General features: G+C 40.3%; 1 protein-coding gene across 1 annotated transcript; it reads left to right on the forward strand.

Annotated features, from left to right (window-relative positions):
• The first annotated feature begins 82 nt into the window (after positions 1-82).
• cand1 (cullin-associated and neddylation-dissociated 1) lies at positions 83-14,216 on the forward strand. Its single transcript, XM_016574708.1, has 15 exons — positions 83-386; positions 2,488-2,631; positions 3,123-3,277; positions 4,030-4,153; positions 4,719-4,975; positions 5,998-6,103; positions 6,352-6,497; positions 8,682-8,974; positions 9,152-9,293; positions 9,961-11,454; positions 11,599-11,694; positions 11,836-12,005; positions 12,087-12,251; positions 12,704-12,811; positions 13,088-14,216. The coding sequence occupies exons 1-15, from the start codon at positions 319-321 to the stop codon at positions 13,310-13,312; spliced, it is 3,693 nt and encodes a 1,230-aa protein (XP_016430194.1). The 5' UTR covers positions 83-318; the 3' UTR covers positions 13,313-14,216.
• The last annotated feature ends 1,157 nt before the right edge of the window (positions 14,217-15,373 follow it).

Below are 15,373 nucleotides of genomic sequence, written 5' to 3' on the forward strand. Positions count from 1 at the left end.
CTGTGGATGCCAACCGCCGTTAAACTGGAAAGAAGAAGAAGAAGAAGAAGAAGAAGAAGAAGAAGACAGCAGCGCCTTTCTAGTCTGAGCTCCTCCCTCCTGTAGAAGCCGAGCCGAGCAGCACCTCCATTCAAACCCATCCAAACTCAAGGCATGAGAGTCTGCTCTTCCCCGCACAGCTGCTGCTGATCACCTACCTGCACAACAAACTCTGGATATTCGTCTTGTAATTTACAACCCCCTCAAACCTCCAAAAAGAGGCCAACTAAATCATTCTGGCCCTAAACTTACACACAAGTGGTTTTCCAGACTGCAAACATGGCGAGTGCCTCTTACCACATCTCTAACCTTTTGGAGAAAATGACATCCAGCGACAAGGATTTCAGGTCAGTCGTAGTGCAGATGCCTAGATAGAGTGTTAAGGAGTATGCATGTGTATTTATGGGGCTTGTAATGAGGTTTAAATGTCTTAATAAATAACGAATCGATCGCAGAAAGTTTTAGGCCGCGAATAGCGCGACTGTTGTTTAGATATAGCTGCTTAGCTTAGCATGTCAAACTCGTACTATGCGGGGCTCCATTTTTTATTTTTGTAGTTTGAAATTGTGCATGGGTAATATATTTATGGCTACAATTGACTATTTGAATTGTTAATTTGACATTGCTTGCTGGAACTGATGCTGTCAAAAAGTGTGGGTTTTAGTATGGATGGTAGCCAGCTATCCGCTAGTATTAGCCGATTAGCTTTAGCATTTCGTTTTGATGGCACTCCACACAAACTGTCATATCATTCGTAACGAGTAAGTTACAATAATTTACACCAAACCATGGGCGGAATGTCCAGAGAGTTGTAAAGTCAGTCCAATATGTCGTAATTGATGTGATTTATTCCCCTCGGGTTCATATAAGTCGGCTAATGTTAGCATAAGTGCACGTCCATGATATGTGCAAGGAATTAAACTACATACGCTACTTTTTGGAGAAGTTTGTACGATGTGAATTGCAGATCTTGAATTTAGGGGTTATTCTTTTTATTACGATCTCTGGATTCAGTGTTTCAGAAAACCTTCTCATTTTTACATTTGCGTACTGACATGTAGACTGACATAAATGCAGTGGTTGACTCTTGTCTTTGATAAGTCAGACTGTGTTAAATGATTTGTTTCAAATGATTACATTTGAAGAAGAAATTCTTTTTAAAAATGAATAATGATAGATAGTTTACTTAAATGCAATATCAATAAGCAAATCTTGCATGATAGTTACTTGTAGACTTTGTTCTGAGATTACTTGCCTGGTCAGAAATGCTGTCAAGGCCAGAAGCATGTAAATATGTTGATAACAGTTAAAAAGCATAATGATTATCAGGAAGTTTAATACAGTTACGATTAGGTCTATACAGTTACAATTTGTATTTTAGGCTGTCTTGCTGTTGGGGGATTCCCTTTTAATGATGTCAGTATATTCAGCAGTGACCACCAGGAGGTTAATGGTTTGTGAGTTTTATACATATCTGACAGGCCTTCTCAAATGAATTCTAATGCAGTCAGTCATCATATCATATTCCCAGAATCGTTCCTGCCTGTCATCTCCATCAAACCGTTTGCTGTTCTCATTCCAGCTCTTTCTGAATTTCACAAGATTTCACCCCCTGGGAACATTTTGCTTACACACCATTCTAGGTCTCCACTGCTGGTGTGTGCTGGCGTTCCCTCTCTCACCCTGCTGTTGGAGCGTGTGCGTCTCATGCATTATTCATTCTTTCTTAGGCTCTTGCTGGAATAAGAGATTCCATGCCATCAAATATATGCCAAAGCAGAAGCACTTAGGTCTGTATGTGTGTGTGTGTTTGTGTGAGAGAGAGAGAGAAAGAGAGATGGCATGTAATAGGGTATGCAGAAGGTTTTCACTCACATCACATGAGGTTCAATGCTGAGGCTTTGATGTTGGCACCCAAAGACAAGATTTCATTTTAATCCACTCCAGTTTCAGCTTAGAAGTGGATTATAAATTTAGCAAACCATGACAAGTGAGATGAAAAGGTGAAAATGCTTCAGTCAGCCCATTTGTTTTGAGACAATGCCAGCAGCCTCACCATACAGGTTGGTCTCACTTTACGGCCATGTGGGTGACTTTACATTAACCATTCTGTTAGTGCTGAAGTCAAATGAAACCCTCTAAGTGTGTCAGTGTGTCTGGACAATTGGGAACCCCTCTGGGGGAAAAAAACCTTGCAACTGCTAGTCATTGCTTGTGTAAAATGTTGGTTTTTATGAGTGAAACGGGATATGCAATGGAAGAAAATGTTGATGATTGATTTTTATCTATTGGCAATTGGTTGGATAATGAAAACACGTCTTTTTATGACGTTGTTGGATGGTAGGGATTGGTCACAAGTTATTAAATTTTGGTAGAAGAAACGTCTTTTTCTTCATAATAAAATGAACTGATAAGTCATTCACAATAAGTTTTTGTTTATTCCCTCAGATTCATGGCCACCAATGATTTGATGTCCGAATTGCAGAAGGATTCGATAAAGCTGGATGATGATAGTGAACGGAAGGTGGTCAAAATGATCTTAAAACTCCTGGAGGACAAGAATGGAGAAGTTCAGAATCTGGCTGTAAAATGGTAAGAATTTTGCCATTGTTGATTTGTTTCTGTGATTGCATGAACTTGAAAGTTTCTCTTAGTTCGATATTTTCAGCGTGTCCTTCATGAATTGGCTTCAGTTTGTCCTCTGAAAATGTTTTAATGTGAAATTGATTCATGCCACAGTGATTTAGTGAGAGGTATTGCTGTCTTTTACTTTGATTTATCTCTGTTATTAGCCTCTAAGATGATTTTTTCCCTAGATATTTTTGAAGGGATTGCATGAATAAGTCAGTAATCTCTCTTCATTTCATTCTGTTTTTTTCTGATGAAAAACAGGTTCGCTTATAGCGACTCTTTTTAAACCTTATGGAAGATAAAGCCATCTTGTAAATGGATTAACACTGAATGCTAAACAGAAATAACTTGCAATGTACCATTTTGTAGCAGTAAAAGTAGACGTTTTATGCAAGCAGTAGACAAATAGGAAGCATTTCAGAGGTTGTACTAAAAGTCCTTATTTCTTGCAGTTTGGGCCCACTTGTCAGCAAAGTGAAGGAGTACCAGGTCGAAACCATTGTTGATACATTGTGTACAAACATGTTATCAGATAAGGAGCAGCTTCGTGATATTTCCAGCATTGGCCTCAAGACGGTGATTGGAGAGCTCCCGCCAGCGTCCAGCGGTAAAACAACATGTTTTCTCTGTGTAACCTTATTAATGCAATCGTTTCCAGAGTTGTCCGACAAACATTTTTTTTCCCCCTCTATCATGTGCTAAAAAGACAGAATTCATTCACATGTGTTTGGCTATATTTAGTAGGGCTGTGTATCACCAGCAAAGTCACGATACGATACAGAGGCCACGATACGATGCGTATCACGATACGGGACTGTATTGAATTTCACCTCAGAAGAGTTTAGTAAAACAGCTGTTTATTAAACACTGCATACTATAGTGCCATTTCTAACTATTGGCAGAGCAGGCAGTTGACCTCTGCATTATGAAGGGCCTCCATAACTGTACCACAGTACAATATAGGTAATGGCATATGTTTCATGTTTACATTGGGCACTTCTAATATATTTAAAAATCATATTTACATTGCTGGTAGGTTATCATTGCACAAATTAACACTCTCTACGTTTAAAAAACGAAAAATTAGAAGAGTTCTAAACTAATGCGCTGTCTTCACTGTATCTAGCGCACACACGCTCAGTCACTCACACAGATCACGTTGCCGCACTCAGACATTCAAGAACAAACTTTTTAGCGCTGCCCCACAATTTTATCAACTAAATAGCTTAATCGCTCAAGAGCTACATTATCTTTCTCAACTGACGATACATCATCGTATCGATGTATCGAACACAGTACTAATATTTAGTTGTTTTCCTTCACCAGCTTGCCTGCTAAGTCCATTTCTCTATGGTTTAGGCTCTGCTCTTGCTGCTAGCGTTTGCAAAAAGATTACAGGCCGCCTCACAAGTGCCATTGCCAAGCAGGAGGACGTCTCAGTTCAGCTGGAAGCATTGGACATCATGGCAGACATGCTGTGCAGGTATGTCAGACGAGCCATGTGATGACTGCTGCTTTTGTTTAGATCAATTGTGCTTTTGAGTGCACATGGGTTCCTGCCAGGTAATTTCTGGATGTGTTTGTGCACATGCAATCTCCCCTCTGTGACCGTTCTCAGTTCACTGAGCAGAATATTGTTGTAAATCTTTCGGTTTAGAGGCCGACTCTCATCTCTGTTGTATGGTAACTAATGGCAGACTTTGAATTTGTCTTGAGTGATTGCATTTTTCATTTATATTTACATTCATGCATTAGGAAGAAGCTTTTATCCTGCTTGTGTGTTCCTTGGGAAATTGAATACACAAGCGTGCCATTGCTGAGGTCCTAAACTACCAATTAAAATGCATCGTGGGATAAAATGTGCACTTTTTTTATAATGTAAATAAAAGAAATTTGCTCTATATGTTATATGCTTTAGAAATAGTAAGAGTATTATTTTAGTATTCCATATTTCCTGTCTAATAAAGAGGCAAAATTTGTGGTCATTATGTGGTCTTTGCAACAAATTCTTCCTCTTTTTCTTACTTTGTTTGTGTTCATTCATCCAGACAAGGTGGCCTCTTAGTGAATTTCCATCCTTCCATTCTGAGCTGTCTGCTGCCTCAATTGACAAGCCCTCGCCTGGCAGTGAGAAAGAGGACCATCATAGCCCTGGGACATCTGGTCATGAGCTGTGGAAACCTGGTCTTTGTGGACCTCATCGAGCACTTACTATCCGAGCTCTCACGCAACGAATCTATGTCAACCACGCGCACTTACATCCAGTGTATTGCTGCCATCAGCAGACAAGCTGGCCACAGAATTGGTGAGGCTCCCCCTTTGTTACAGACCTCAGTTAACTTAATGTCTTCAGGGTTCAAGACCTCATCTCAGTTACTCTTTAAGTGCTGAAAGCAATTTTACTGTGCACTTATTGAAGCCATCAACTGTGATCTTCTCATACAGCTATTAGTTTCACCACTGATGCTGTAATTTAGCCTTCGCTGGAATGAGCTAAAGCAAACCAAAGCTGTCCTCAAAGATCTTTAAATGGTGTAATTATTACAATAGTTTTTTTTTTTTTTTGCAGAAAGCATAGAGTAAATACATTTGTGTAATGATATCTTCCACTCCTAATATTGCCTTTTTTTAGCACAGTTCTCCATGGCTTGATCTTGAAGGCTGGAGTCCTTTCTTATGATAGAAAATGTTTCGCTCAAAATTAATTAAATAATATAACACATTAAAGTTGTCCTTAATTATTCAAAATTTTGACTATTTTATACAATTCCACCCTCAAAGCACAGTTGTATAGGGAGTATAAGCTTGAAGGCAACTCTCCTTGGAATTTGACCGAACAAATTGCCAGAATTTTATTTTGTGACGAGATGGAACAATCTCCAGTACGGTCATTATTACACTTCACCTTGTCATCAACATTGTTCCATTGGTGTGCTGCTAAGGCAGGCCATTTGACACAAATGAAATGAAGCGAAAAGTCATTTAGGTTTGCTGCTGTGGTGCACCATTTCCCCCATCATCCAATTACCGCCGTTTGATGAAACAAAGACAGCTGCGATTAAGATGCGTAAGATTACTTCAGTGGAATGCACTCAAAGTTGTTTTGTAGCTATCTCTTGTGCTACTGTTTTAATTAAGTCTTTGTCATCTTAAGATTGTTTCTTTGATTGTGCTGAACACAGCAAGGCCTTTATCTGGCAGCTTTCCGAACTCATTCATATTTCTCAATGAATTATTGCAGTTTGATGTTAAGTTTTGTAACCCAGCAGATCTGTCTGATGTGTGTGTAATGATGGTAAATGACAACTTGTTGGTTTTATCTTGCAGGTGAGTACTTGGAAAAGATCATTCCGTTGGTGGTGAAGTTCTGCAATGTTGATGACGATGAACTGAGGGAATATTGCATACAAGCTTTCGAGTCTTTCGTAAGGAGGTCTGTCTACATCTCCATATAACTGTTGATACCAGATGATATTAAATTGATTCACATGATATTATAATGTATGAGTTATTTCATAATGACTACACTATTTTGTTATTTTTTTTGTGAGTAGTAGTATAGATTATAAGATTACCAACAAAAATATAGCAGATGATAAACCAAGTTTCACTTTTGCATGACTTGATGGGAACTGATATTTTGTGTAATAAGAAAAAACTCTTATTGACTATGATTCTCAGGTGTCCGAAGGAAGTCTACCCACATGTCCCTACAGTCATTAGCATCTGTCTTAAGTATCTGACCTATGACCCCAACTACAACTATGATGACGAGGATGAAGATGAGAATGCAATGGATGCCGACGGTGTAGACGAAGATTATCAAGGTATGAGGCGGGGCTCATTTCTCTTCTCTGTCTGAGGGAAGAAGGATTTATTCTCTCTCCTGAACCAAAAGTCTGTTTAGCTGTAAGTTACCAGCTCAGTTCATTAGTTCTGGTGTGTGGTAGCCTCTGCTGGTGGCATAACAATAATAAAAACCCTTGGGTTTATTTCTCCACGTTTTTGGGGAAAACCATTAGTGACTTTGAAAGCAGCATCTTGATAATGCAGCAGTCGGAGAGGCAGTCTGTCCCTGTATGAGGACTGAAAAGTTGGACATCTGTAGAGACTGTTTGCCAGACAGTCAGAAATTAGCTTGTTATTGGAATGAATGGACGATGGCGACTTGTCCGGTCTAGCAGCTTTGAATAATGCTTAAGCCTTCATAGCCGGTGAAATTGGCTCTGAGATTGGGGTTGGGGGGTACTGATTGTCCTGTAATGTCCAGACAGGCTTAAACGTTTGCCACCATTCCTCTGTTACCTTAGAGATTGTCAAGCAGGCACCTTTTGACTCTCCTAAATGCTTGTGCTTAGCATGTCATGCCACCTTCTGTGACACAGGTTGTGCATTTTCTGAATGAAAATGCTTTTATAACCATTAGTGCTCTGAAGCACAGCTGAGTTTGGATGTGCTCAGTGTTGCATGTTGAAAGTCTTGGAATGAAGTAGGGCTGCGTATCGATTCAGATGTTCCAATTCGATTCGATTTCGATTTTCAAGCTCTCAATTCGATTCGATATTCGATTTCGATTCGATTTTTTTCTTGTCCACAGTATCTTTGTCATCGTACTTGCGAAATCTAAAATGCTTCCATACCTCTGACTTTTTGTGTGAAGGCAGGGCTCTACGCTTACTTTTCTTTTTACCACATTTTAAAAAACGATATATCGAAAAATCAACTTTTTTGCCCAGCCCTAGAATGAAGTGTTTCATGTGGAAGTATGGTTGAAAAAATGCAGGTTGCAGGAGCAGTCCGTAATGACAAGCCCTGTCCAAAAGCTTGAGTTTGACATCCACTGCCTTCATGAATGCCTTTGTTATACTTGATCTTTTCTGGCATCAAAAATGTTTAATCTCAGCCAGTACTGGAGTGTTGTTTTCATCCATAAATCATATTCATACCTATTTGTTGTTTTCTTTTCAATAACTGATTGGGCTGACTGCGCACTAGCATGTAAGCAGCCTTAGGAGGCTCATACAGTTTGGCAGCAGATATGAGGGTACATTTGTTTTCCTCTCAGAAGCCCACGCTCTTTGTGTTGCTGAAGTAGGGATGTAACGGTATGAAAATTTCTTATCACGGTTATAGTGACCAAAATTATCACGGTATTGTTAAAATGTGTTGGAGATGTTCATAAAGTACTGACACATAAATCACTTAAAGTTTAAATGTGTAGAATCCACATAAGCTTGTTTTTCATCAACCGGTCAAAATTTACAGCAGGGCATGCAAATTCGGTCAGTTTTTGGCCAGACAGAAACTGCACACAGGCTGAATGTAAATATAAGTCTCTGTAAATCCACTCGCTGACAGCAGGTGGCGTTTGAGGAAAAGCTGAATTAGAGCTGTTTCCCGTAACCTCCGTGGACAAAGCAGTATTGCGATTAAGATCACTTCCTTTATGTATTACATAATCAAATCGTTTCTGAAGACAGCTAGAACCTTCAGAGGTACATTCATATAATTAATTCATATATGCATTTGTACGGGTTTTTGTGCTTTTACGGGGCCCTTAGCACTCTTTTAAAACCTCCCAGCTTTTCCGCCCTGTTTTCACTCAAAACGAAACTACTCTGTGTGCTGTGCGCACGTGAGACTGTTACTTAAAACTGTGCTTTATGCTGGACAGTATTTATTTATCGCGAGTTGTTCAAATTGCGGTAATCTAATACTGTTTTAATTATAATTAAAAGATGAAATGGTAATACTAACCGTGGGGAATTGTATCATGATTTATCGTCAAACCGGTAATCGTTACATCCCTATGCTGAAGCAGAGGGTTCAGGGGACAAACTTGTTGGCCTGTATGTTCAACAATGTCTGAGTGTTAACAGAAATTATTTTCAGGGCTGCTAGCTTGGAACTGAAGTACCCATGCCATCTATTGTGAACAATATGGATTGTAGAAGTTTATTCAAATAAACGACTGTGATTATGATATCATCTAACTCATGTGATCCAAACAGGAAGTGATGATGAGTACAGTGACGATGACGACATGAGTTGGAAAGTGAGGAGAGCAGCAGCAAAGTGCTTGGATGCCGTGGTGAGCACACGACATGAGATGTTACCGGAGTTCTACCGCACTGTTTCTCCAGCGCTCATTGCCCGCTTTAAAGAGCGGGAAGAAAACGTCAAGGCAGATGTTTTCCATGCCTACCTGTCCTTACTCAAGCAAACACGCCCTGCCCAGAGCTGGCTCTGTGATCCGGATGCCATGGAACAGGGAGAAACTCCTCTTACAATGCTTCAAAGTCAGGTAGGGAGAGATATACTTGTTTTTAATCTAGTTTATACAGACACCGATACATTCCTTTGTATCATTGCAATATACTGTGAAGAGTATTTGTAGACAGTAACAACATTACTTCATACTCTTGGGCTTTCTAATTATGTAAGTTTATTTATAAGGGTGATATTTTGTGTGCCTTTGCAGGTGTCCATGATAGTAAAAGCACTGCACAAACAGATGAAGGAGAAAAGTGTTAAGACCCGGCAGTGCTGCTTCAACATGCTGACAGAACTAGTGAACGTGCTGCCAGGGGCCCTGACGCAGCATATTCCTGTTCTCATCCCAGGTATGTGCCGCAGGCAAGCTACTAAATGTTAAAGGGGTCATATGATGCTTTTTTTAAAGATCATTATTTTGTGTATTTGGTGTAACCGAATATGTTGACATGCTTTAATGTTCAAAAAACACATTATTTTTCAAATACTGTACATTATTGTAGGTCCTCTATGCCCCGCCTCTGTCAAACGCTTAGTTTTCTACAAAGTCCCTCCTTCCAAAAAGCGCAGTTTGCTCTGATTGGCCAGCTGACCCAGTGCATTGTGATTGGCCGAACACCGCAAGCACTCGTCGGAAATGTAACGCCCCTTACCATAATCGCGAGCTTCATCTTTCAAAATAAATGTAAAGACATGATAAAGTATATCTCTTTGGTTTTGAGACTTTAGTCTTTGCAACTTCAGGGATCTTATCTATGCACAATCAGCTTGTAACACTCCAAAGAGAAAGGATAACTTGAAATCGCATCATATGACCCCTTTAAAGAGAGTAGAGTCATTCCATCCATTATCATATGCTTAATTCTTGACAAGGTTGATCAGCATTTTACCTGTGACATTTTTAAAAGCTCAATGGTGTAAACCTTAGAATGATAAAGATTTTTGTTTTGGTTGGAAATTGCATGTAGCCATTATGTTGTGCATTTGGAGTGACTTTGTAAATTTTATTCCATCTAGGAATCATATTTTCTCTCAACGATAAGTCAAGCTCTTCAAATCTGAAGATAGATGCCCTGTCTTGCTTGTATGTGATCCTGTGCAACCATCAGCCTCAAGTCTTCCACCCCCATGTTCAGGCTATAGTGCCTCCTGTAGTTGCTTGTGTGGGTGATCCCTTTTATAAGATCACCTCTGAAGCACTGCTGGTCACCCAGCAGTTGGTCAAAGTCATTAGGCCCCTGGATCAAACAGATGTTTTTGATGCCTCGCCATACATTTCTGACCTTTTTGCTTGCACCATTAAAAGGCTGAAGGCAGCAGATATCGACCAGGAAGTTAAAGAGCGAGCTATTTCTTGTATGGGGCAAATTATCTGCAACCTTGGTGATAGCCTTGGTGCAGACCTACCAGGCACTCTCCACATCTTCCTAGAGCGACTAAAGAATGAGATAACAAGGCTGACCACCGTCAAAGCTCTCACACTTATCGCAGGGTCACCGCTGAAGATCAACCTTAGGCCCATCTTGGGTGAGGCTGTTCCCATTCTTGCCTCCTTCCTACGAAAGAACCAACGAGCGTTGAAACTAAGCACACTGGCTGCACTGGACATTCTGGTCAAGAACTACAGCGATAGTGTAACACCGGCCATGATTGACGCTGTACTGGCTGAGCTGCCACCTCTTATCAATGAAAGCGATATGCATGTCTCCCAGATGGCTATCAGCTTCCTCACCACCCTTGCACGAGTCCACCCCGACTCGCTGTCTAAGATAAGTGGCTCTATTTTGGCTGAACTCATAGCTTTGGTTCGTTCACCGTTGCTGCAAGGTGGCGCTCTTAGCGCCATGCTGGAATTCTTCCAGGCTCTTGTAGCTACGGGAACTGCCAGCTTGGGCTACATGGACCTGCTACGTATGCTAACAGGTCCTGTGTATGCCCAGAGTACAGCGCTCACCCATAAGCAATCCTACTACTCCATTGCAAAGTGCGTGGCTGCTCTTACCCGCGCTTGTCCTAAAGAGGGCCCTGCAGTGGTGGGACAGTTCATTCAAGATGTGAAGAACTCACGCTCCACTGACTCCATCCGACTGCTGGCTCTGCTTTCCCTTGGAGAGGTCGGCCATCACGTTGATCTGAGCTGTCAGCCTGAGCTGAAAACAGTCATTCTGGATGCCTTCTCTTCAGCCAGCGAAGAGGTCAAATCAGCAGCTTCATATGCGTTAGGCAGCATCAGCGTGGGGAACCTCCCGGAGTACCTACCCTTTGTCCTGCAAGAGATCTCTGGCCAACCCAAGCGACAGTACCTGCTGTTGCACTCTCTCAAGGAAATCATCAGCTCTGCCTCGGTGGCAGGGATTAAACCGTATGTTGAAAATGTGTGGGCGCTGTTGCTCAAACACTGCGAGTGTACAGAAGAAGGCACAAGGAACGTGGTAGCTGAATGTCTGGGAAAGTTAACACTCATCGACCCAGAGACTCTTCTGCCCAGGCTAAAAGGCTATCTCTTATCAGGTGATTGTCAAACTCTGCCTGTTATTTCTGTATCAAAAAGACTTTGTTAAATTAAAATTGAATTACTATTTAGATGGTTTTTATATCACAAATTGTTTCTCATAAATCTCAGAGTTTTGATCGAAGTGTTCTCTTTTTCCCCAGGATCATCTTATGCCAGGAGCTCTGTAGTCACAGCTGTTAAATTCACAATTTCTGATCACCCACAGACAATTGACCCCCTTCTTAAAAACTGCATAGGCAAGTGCTGTTATCAGTTGGTTTTCTCCTTTTGGAAATATATATTTTTTGTCTCACTCCAAGTTCAAATTTTGAATTTTGTCCAGAACACATTTTAGAACTGGTTTTAATTTTAGTGTTTTTTTTTTTTAATACTTCTAGGGGATTTCTTGAAAACATTGGAAGATCCAGACCTCAATGTACGAAGAGTGGCTCTAGTTACCTTCAACTCTGCAGCTCATAACAAACCTTCTCTTATTCGAGACCTGTTGGATACAGTTCTCCCTCATTTGTACAATGAGACCAAAGTGCGCAAGGATTTAATCAGAGAGGTAATCTGCCCTTTGTCCACAGCCTTTTGCTTTACTGTCTTTTTAAAACCTCAAAGCTCAGTGACACCTGTCTCTTTCTAGGTTGAGATGGGTCCGTTCAAACACACAGTGGACGATGGTTTGGACATCCGGAAGGCTGCATTTGAATGCATGTACACTCTATTAGACAGTTGCCTTGATAGACTTGACATCTTTGAATTCTTAAATCATGTTGAAGACGGACTTAAGGACCATTACGATATCAAGGTAAGCCATCAAACTCGACCCATGAATCTTTCATGAGACACAGGCTTTTTGCCATGCAGATCATTTAGCGAGCACAGATGATGAAAGAGTGACTTGATTAACAGAGATTCAGTGTGCGGTCATCAAAGGCATAAATGCATAATGCAACAGGCATGGTCCAACTTTATTTTAAATGTACTTATTACCAGGTGTACTTGCATCATAATGAAGTGGGAGCATTAACTACTATTTTAATGCAATTGAGGACTTTGTGCTAGAAAATAAGTAGTTTTATACGATTCATTTGTTTACCTATACACTTTTAACAGGAATTATCAAATTATCATGTATTTACCTAGCAAGCCATGGGTATTTGATAGTTACAAGGAACTTTAGTGGGACCAAACGTATGTGCGTAGATTCATGATTCACAAAGGTTTATAGCTCTTTTTGCTCTATTAATGTGTTTACAGATGCTGACGTTCCTCATGCTGGCCAGATTATCTAGTCTGTGTCCCAGTGCAGTGTTACAGAGGTTGGACAGACTTGTAGAGCCGCTTAGGGCGACATGCACCACAAAGGTAAGCAAAATATTCCGCAAACACCAAAATCAGACATAGTGCAGTTTCTTTGTATGACATTAGAGGAAATCTGAATTGAGCTGCATCTGTGGTTTCCATAGTGGGTGAAAGTTTGAATTCAGTTTGCAATATTTGCCAATCCTGTTCCCCCTTTTTCTCAACAGTTCCTCTTTTTCTCAGTAATCACAGACTACTGGAAAGGTCATCAAATAGTGATGGCAATTCATTGGTCAAAAAAGTGAGAGTCCTTTGATTTCTAACTATGTTCTTTCTCAGGTAAAAGCCAACTCTGTGAAGCAGGAGTTTGAGAAGCAGGACGAGCTCAAACGATCTGCCATGCGGGCAGTAGTGGCCTTGCTAACCATCCCAGAGGCAGAGAAGAGCCCCCTAATGAGCGAGTTCCAATCTCAGATCAGCTCCAACCCTGAGCTAGCTGCCATCTTTGACAGCATCCAGAGGGACTCCTCCAGCGCCAACATGGAATCCATGGACACCAGTTAAACGACTAAGACAACGTATCCGTTACCGTCGCTCTTGAGAAAATCCACAAAGAAAACCAACCCTGGGGGACCCTTGTATTGTTCCATGCATTGCACTGAATCAAAAATAGGAGGAAAACAAAATCTAAAATTAAGAAAAGAAAAAAACTAATGAAAAGAGAGACATTCGTTCTCTTAAGCTTCAAAGCTTATTACCACATTCTTTGTTTTTCTATAAACAACAGGAAATCGCTTCAGTTGTTCATTGTTCTCCATTTTTTAAATTTTTTTCTTGTTCATTTTCATAATTCCAGAGGTTCTGTAGGTACCTCCACTCACAGAGGTGCAGAGGGACTTACTAGGTTACCTGAAAATGAATTGACCACAGTATTTGTGTTACCATGGGAGATTTGTTCTTTACATTCTAGGCTGCTGATGACTGAAATCGGGATCTACAGGGGTAAACAATAGCACTCAGTGAGTTTGAATCATTTCAGGACCATGTTTTTTTCCCGTCATGTTTCTTATCAGACAAGTTTTATTAGGTTTTTGTACGATTTGAATGTCATCTCCTCTTTTTACTGTTGACAACTTAAGTACAGAGCGAGATAAGTCTTCGAAATATTATCCTGAAGAGGTGTGGCATAGTTAGGGTATTTCATTGGATGAGTGACTGCTTATTTTTCCTTCACTGCATTTCATTACATTCCCACTGTCCGCAGAATTGCCAGTCATCTGCATGTGTCACACATCCAGAGAAATGAGCATTCAGCTGCACACGATTTGCATAATATTTTTCTTTTTCTATTTGATGACAGTTTTGTTTAGCTCCAGCATATAGAGGTGAAAAATAACATCAAACATTGTTATGAGAAAATATTGCCCTGTATGGAACGCACATATGTGAATAAAATGAGTGGAGAATATTCTCTCAGGTGCTCGACTGTATTCTAAAACCATAAGGGTGTTGTTCTCGCTCTTTAGATCCACTATTATGTTGCCTTGTTTGAACTTCTCACCTGTGAAATCATACACCCCCCCCGTTTAATTTTCCACAATACTCTTGTGTTTAGTGTGCAGGTCTCTTTTTAAGGATATCTGTATGTTGGGGAAAGGAACACCATCATAGATCTCCCCGTATAGGTGACCAATGGGTGACTGAACTTTGAATCTGATGCCCTGGAAAGCAGTGTGTAGAATACACACGGTCTAGGTTTATTTGTATAGTCATGTATGGACCGCATTCTACATCCATTAAAGTATGACCGTATGGCAATGTTGCTCCATAAGAATTCAATAAAAGGTCCATTGCCTGCATCTAAATGTCATTTTATGGTCCTTCAAGTTCAGTTAAGAACCATAATAATGGCTGATGCCTATTACGCACAAAAATGACAAGAGCTGTCTGAAATGGCCAGTTCCAATTTGCTTTACTGACTTTATAGGTGTTCTTGTTACATTGAGCACTTTTGAAGAAGAACTACTCTGGATTTGAAAAAGGTTAGTAGCATCACTTTTGTTTGAGGCTCTTTGTACCTCATCTACATTTCATTTAAGTTGTCTCTGAAATAATACATTTGGTTGCAGATAAATTCCGATCACAAGTCCATACACGTTTTCCATTATCTTTCATATTATTAATCTTTCATAAATGATTTTTTTAAAGGAACTGTTGTACCAAAAATTACATTCCATTCTCTAACAAAATCCAGCGTTAGAACATTTTCTGATGTGTTACTATGGACATATGACCCCCAACCCCCCTCCAGGCAATTTTATGAGCCGATAATGCATACTGCTATTGTTATTACTTCATTAATTCACAAGTTCTCAAAAACAACAACGAGCACATATGGGGCAAGATACGCCCAGTATGTATGCCCTCTACATGTTCGTTTTATTGAGAACTTTTGAAATAAAGTTATGACACGCCCAGTATGCTTTGTCGGCACAAACAGTTGCTTTGGAGGGCATGTTCTGTGGGTCATATTTCCATAACAACACAACAGAAAATGTTCTAATGCAGGACCTAGTCAGCTCTGCCGTCTGCCCTCACTCATTCCATATTGCTCATTAGAAAAAC

This window comes from Sinocyclocheilus rhinocerous, unplaced genomic scaffold (genome assembly GCF_001515625.1).
Source record: "Sinocyclocheilus rhinocerous isolate Xijiao unplaced genomic scaffold, SAMN03320098_v1.1 scaffold1164, whole genome shotgun sequence".
Taxonomy (NCBI): Eukaryota; Metazoa; Chordata; class Actinopteri; order Cypriniformes; family Cyprinidae; genus Sinocyclocheilus; species Sinocyclocheilus rhinocerous.

What these genes read in the sequence shown, in the direction of transcription:
- cand1 (XM_016574708.1), top strand. Translation starts at nt 319, where the DNA reads ATGGCGAGTGCCTCTTACCACATCTCTAACCTTTTGGAGAAAATGACA. An exon ending in ATGGCAGACATGCTGTGCAG is followed by an intron (nt 4,154 to 4,718) that starts GTATGTCAGACG and finishes TCATTCATCCAG; the next exon opens with ACAAGGTGGCCTCTTAGTGA. An exon ending in GCAAGGATTTAATCAGAGAG is followed by an intron (nt 12,006 to 12,086) that starts GTAATCTGCCCT and finishes GTCTCTTTCTAG; the next exon opens with GTTGAGATGGGTCCGTTCAA.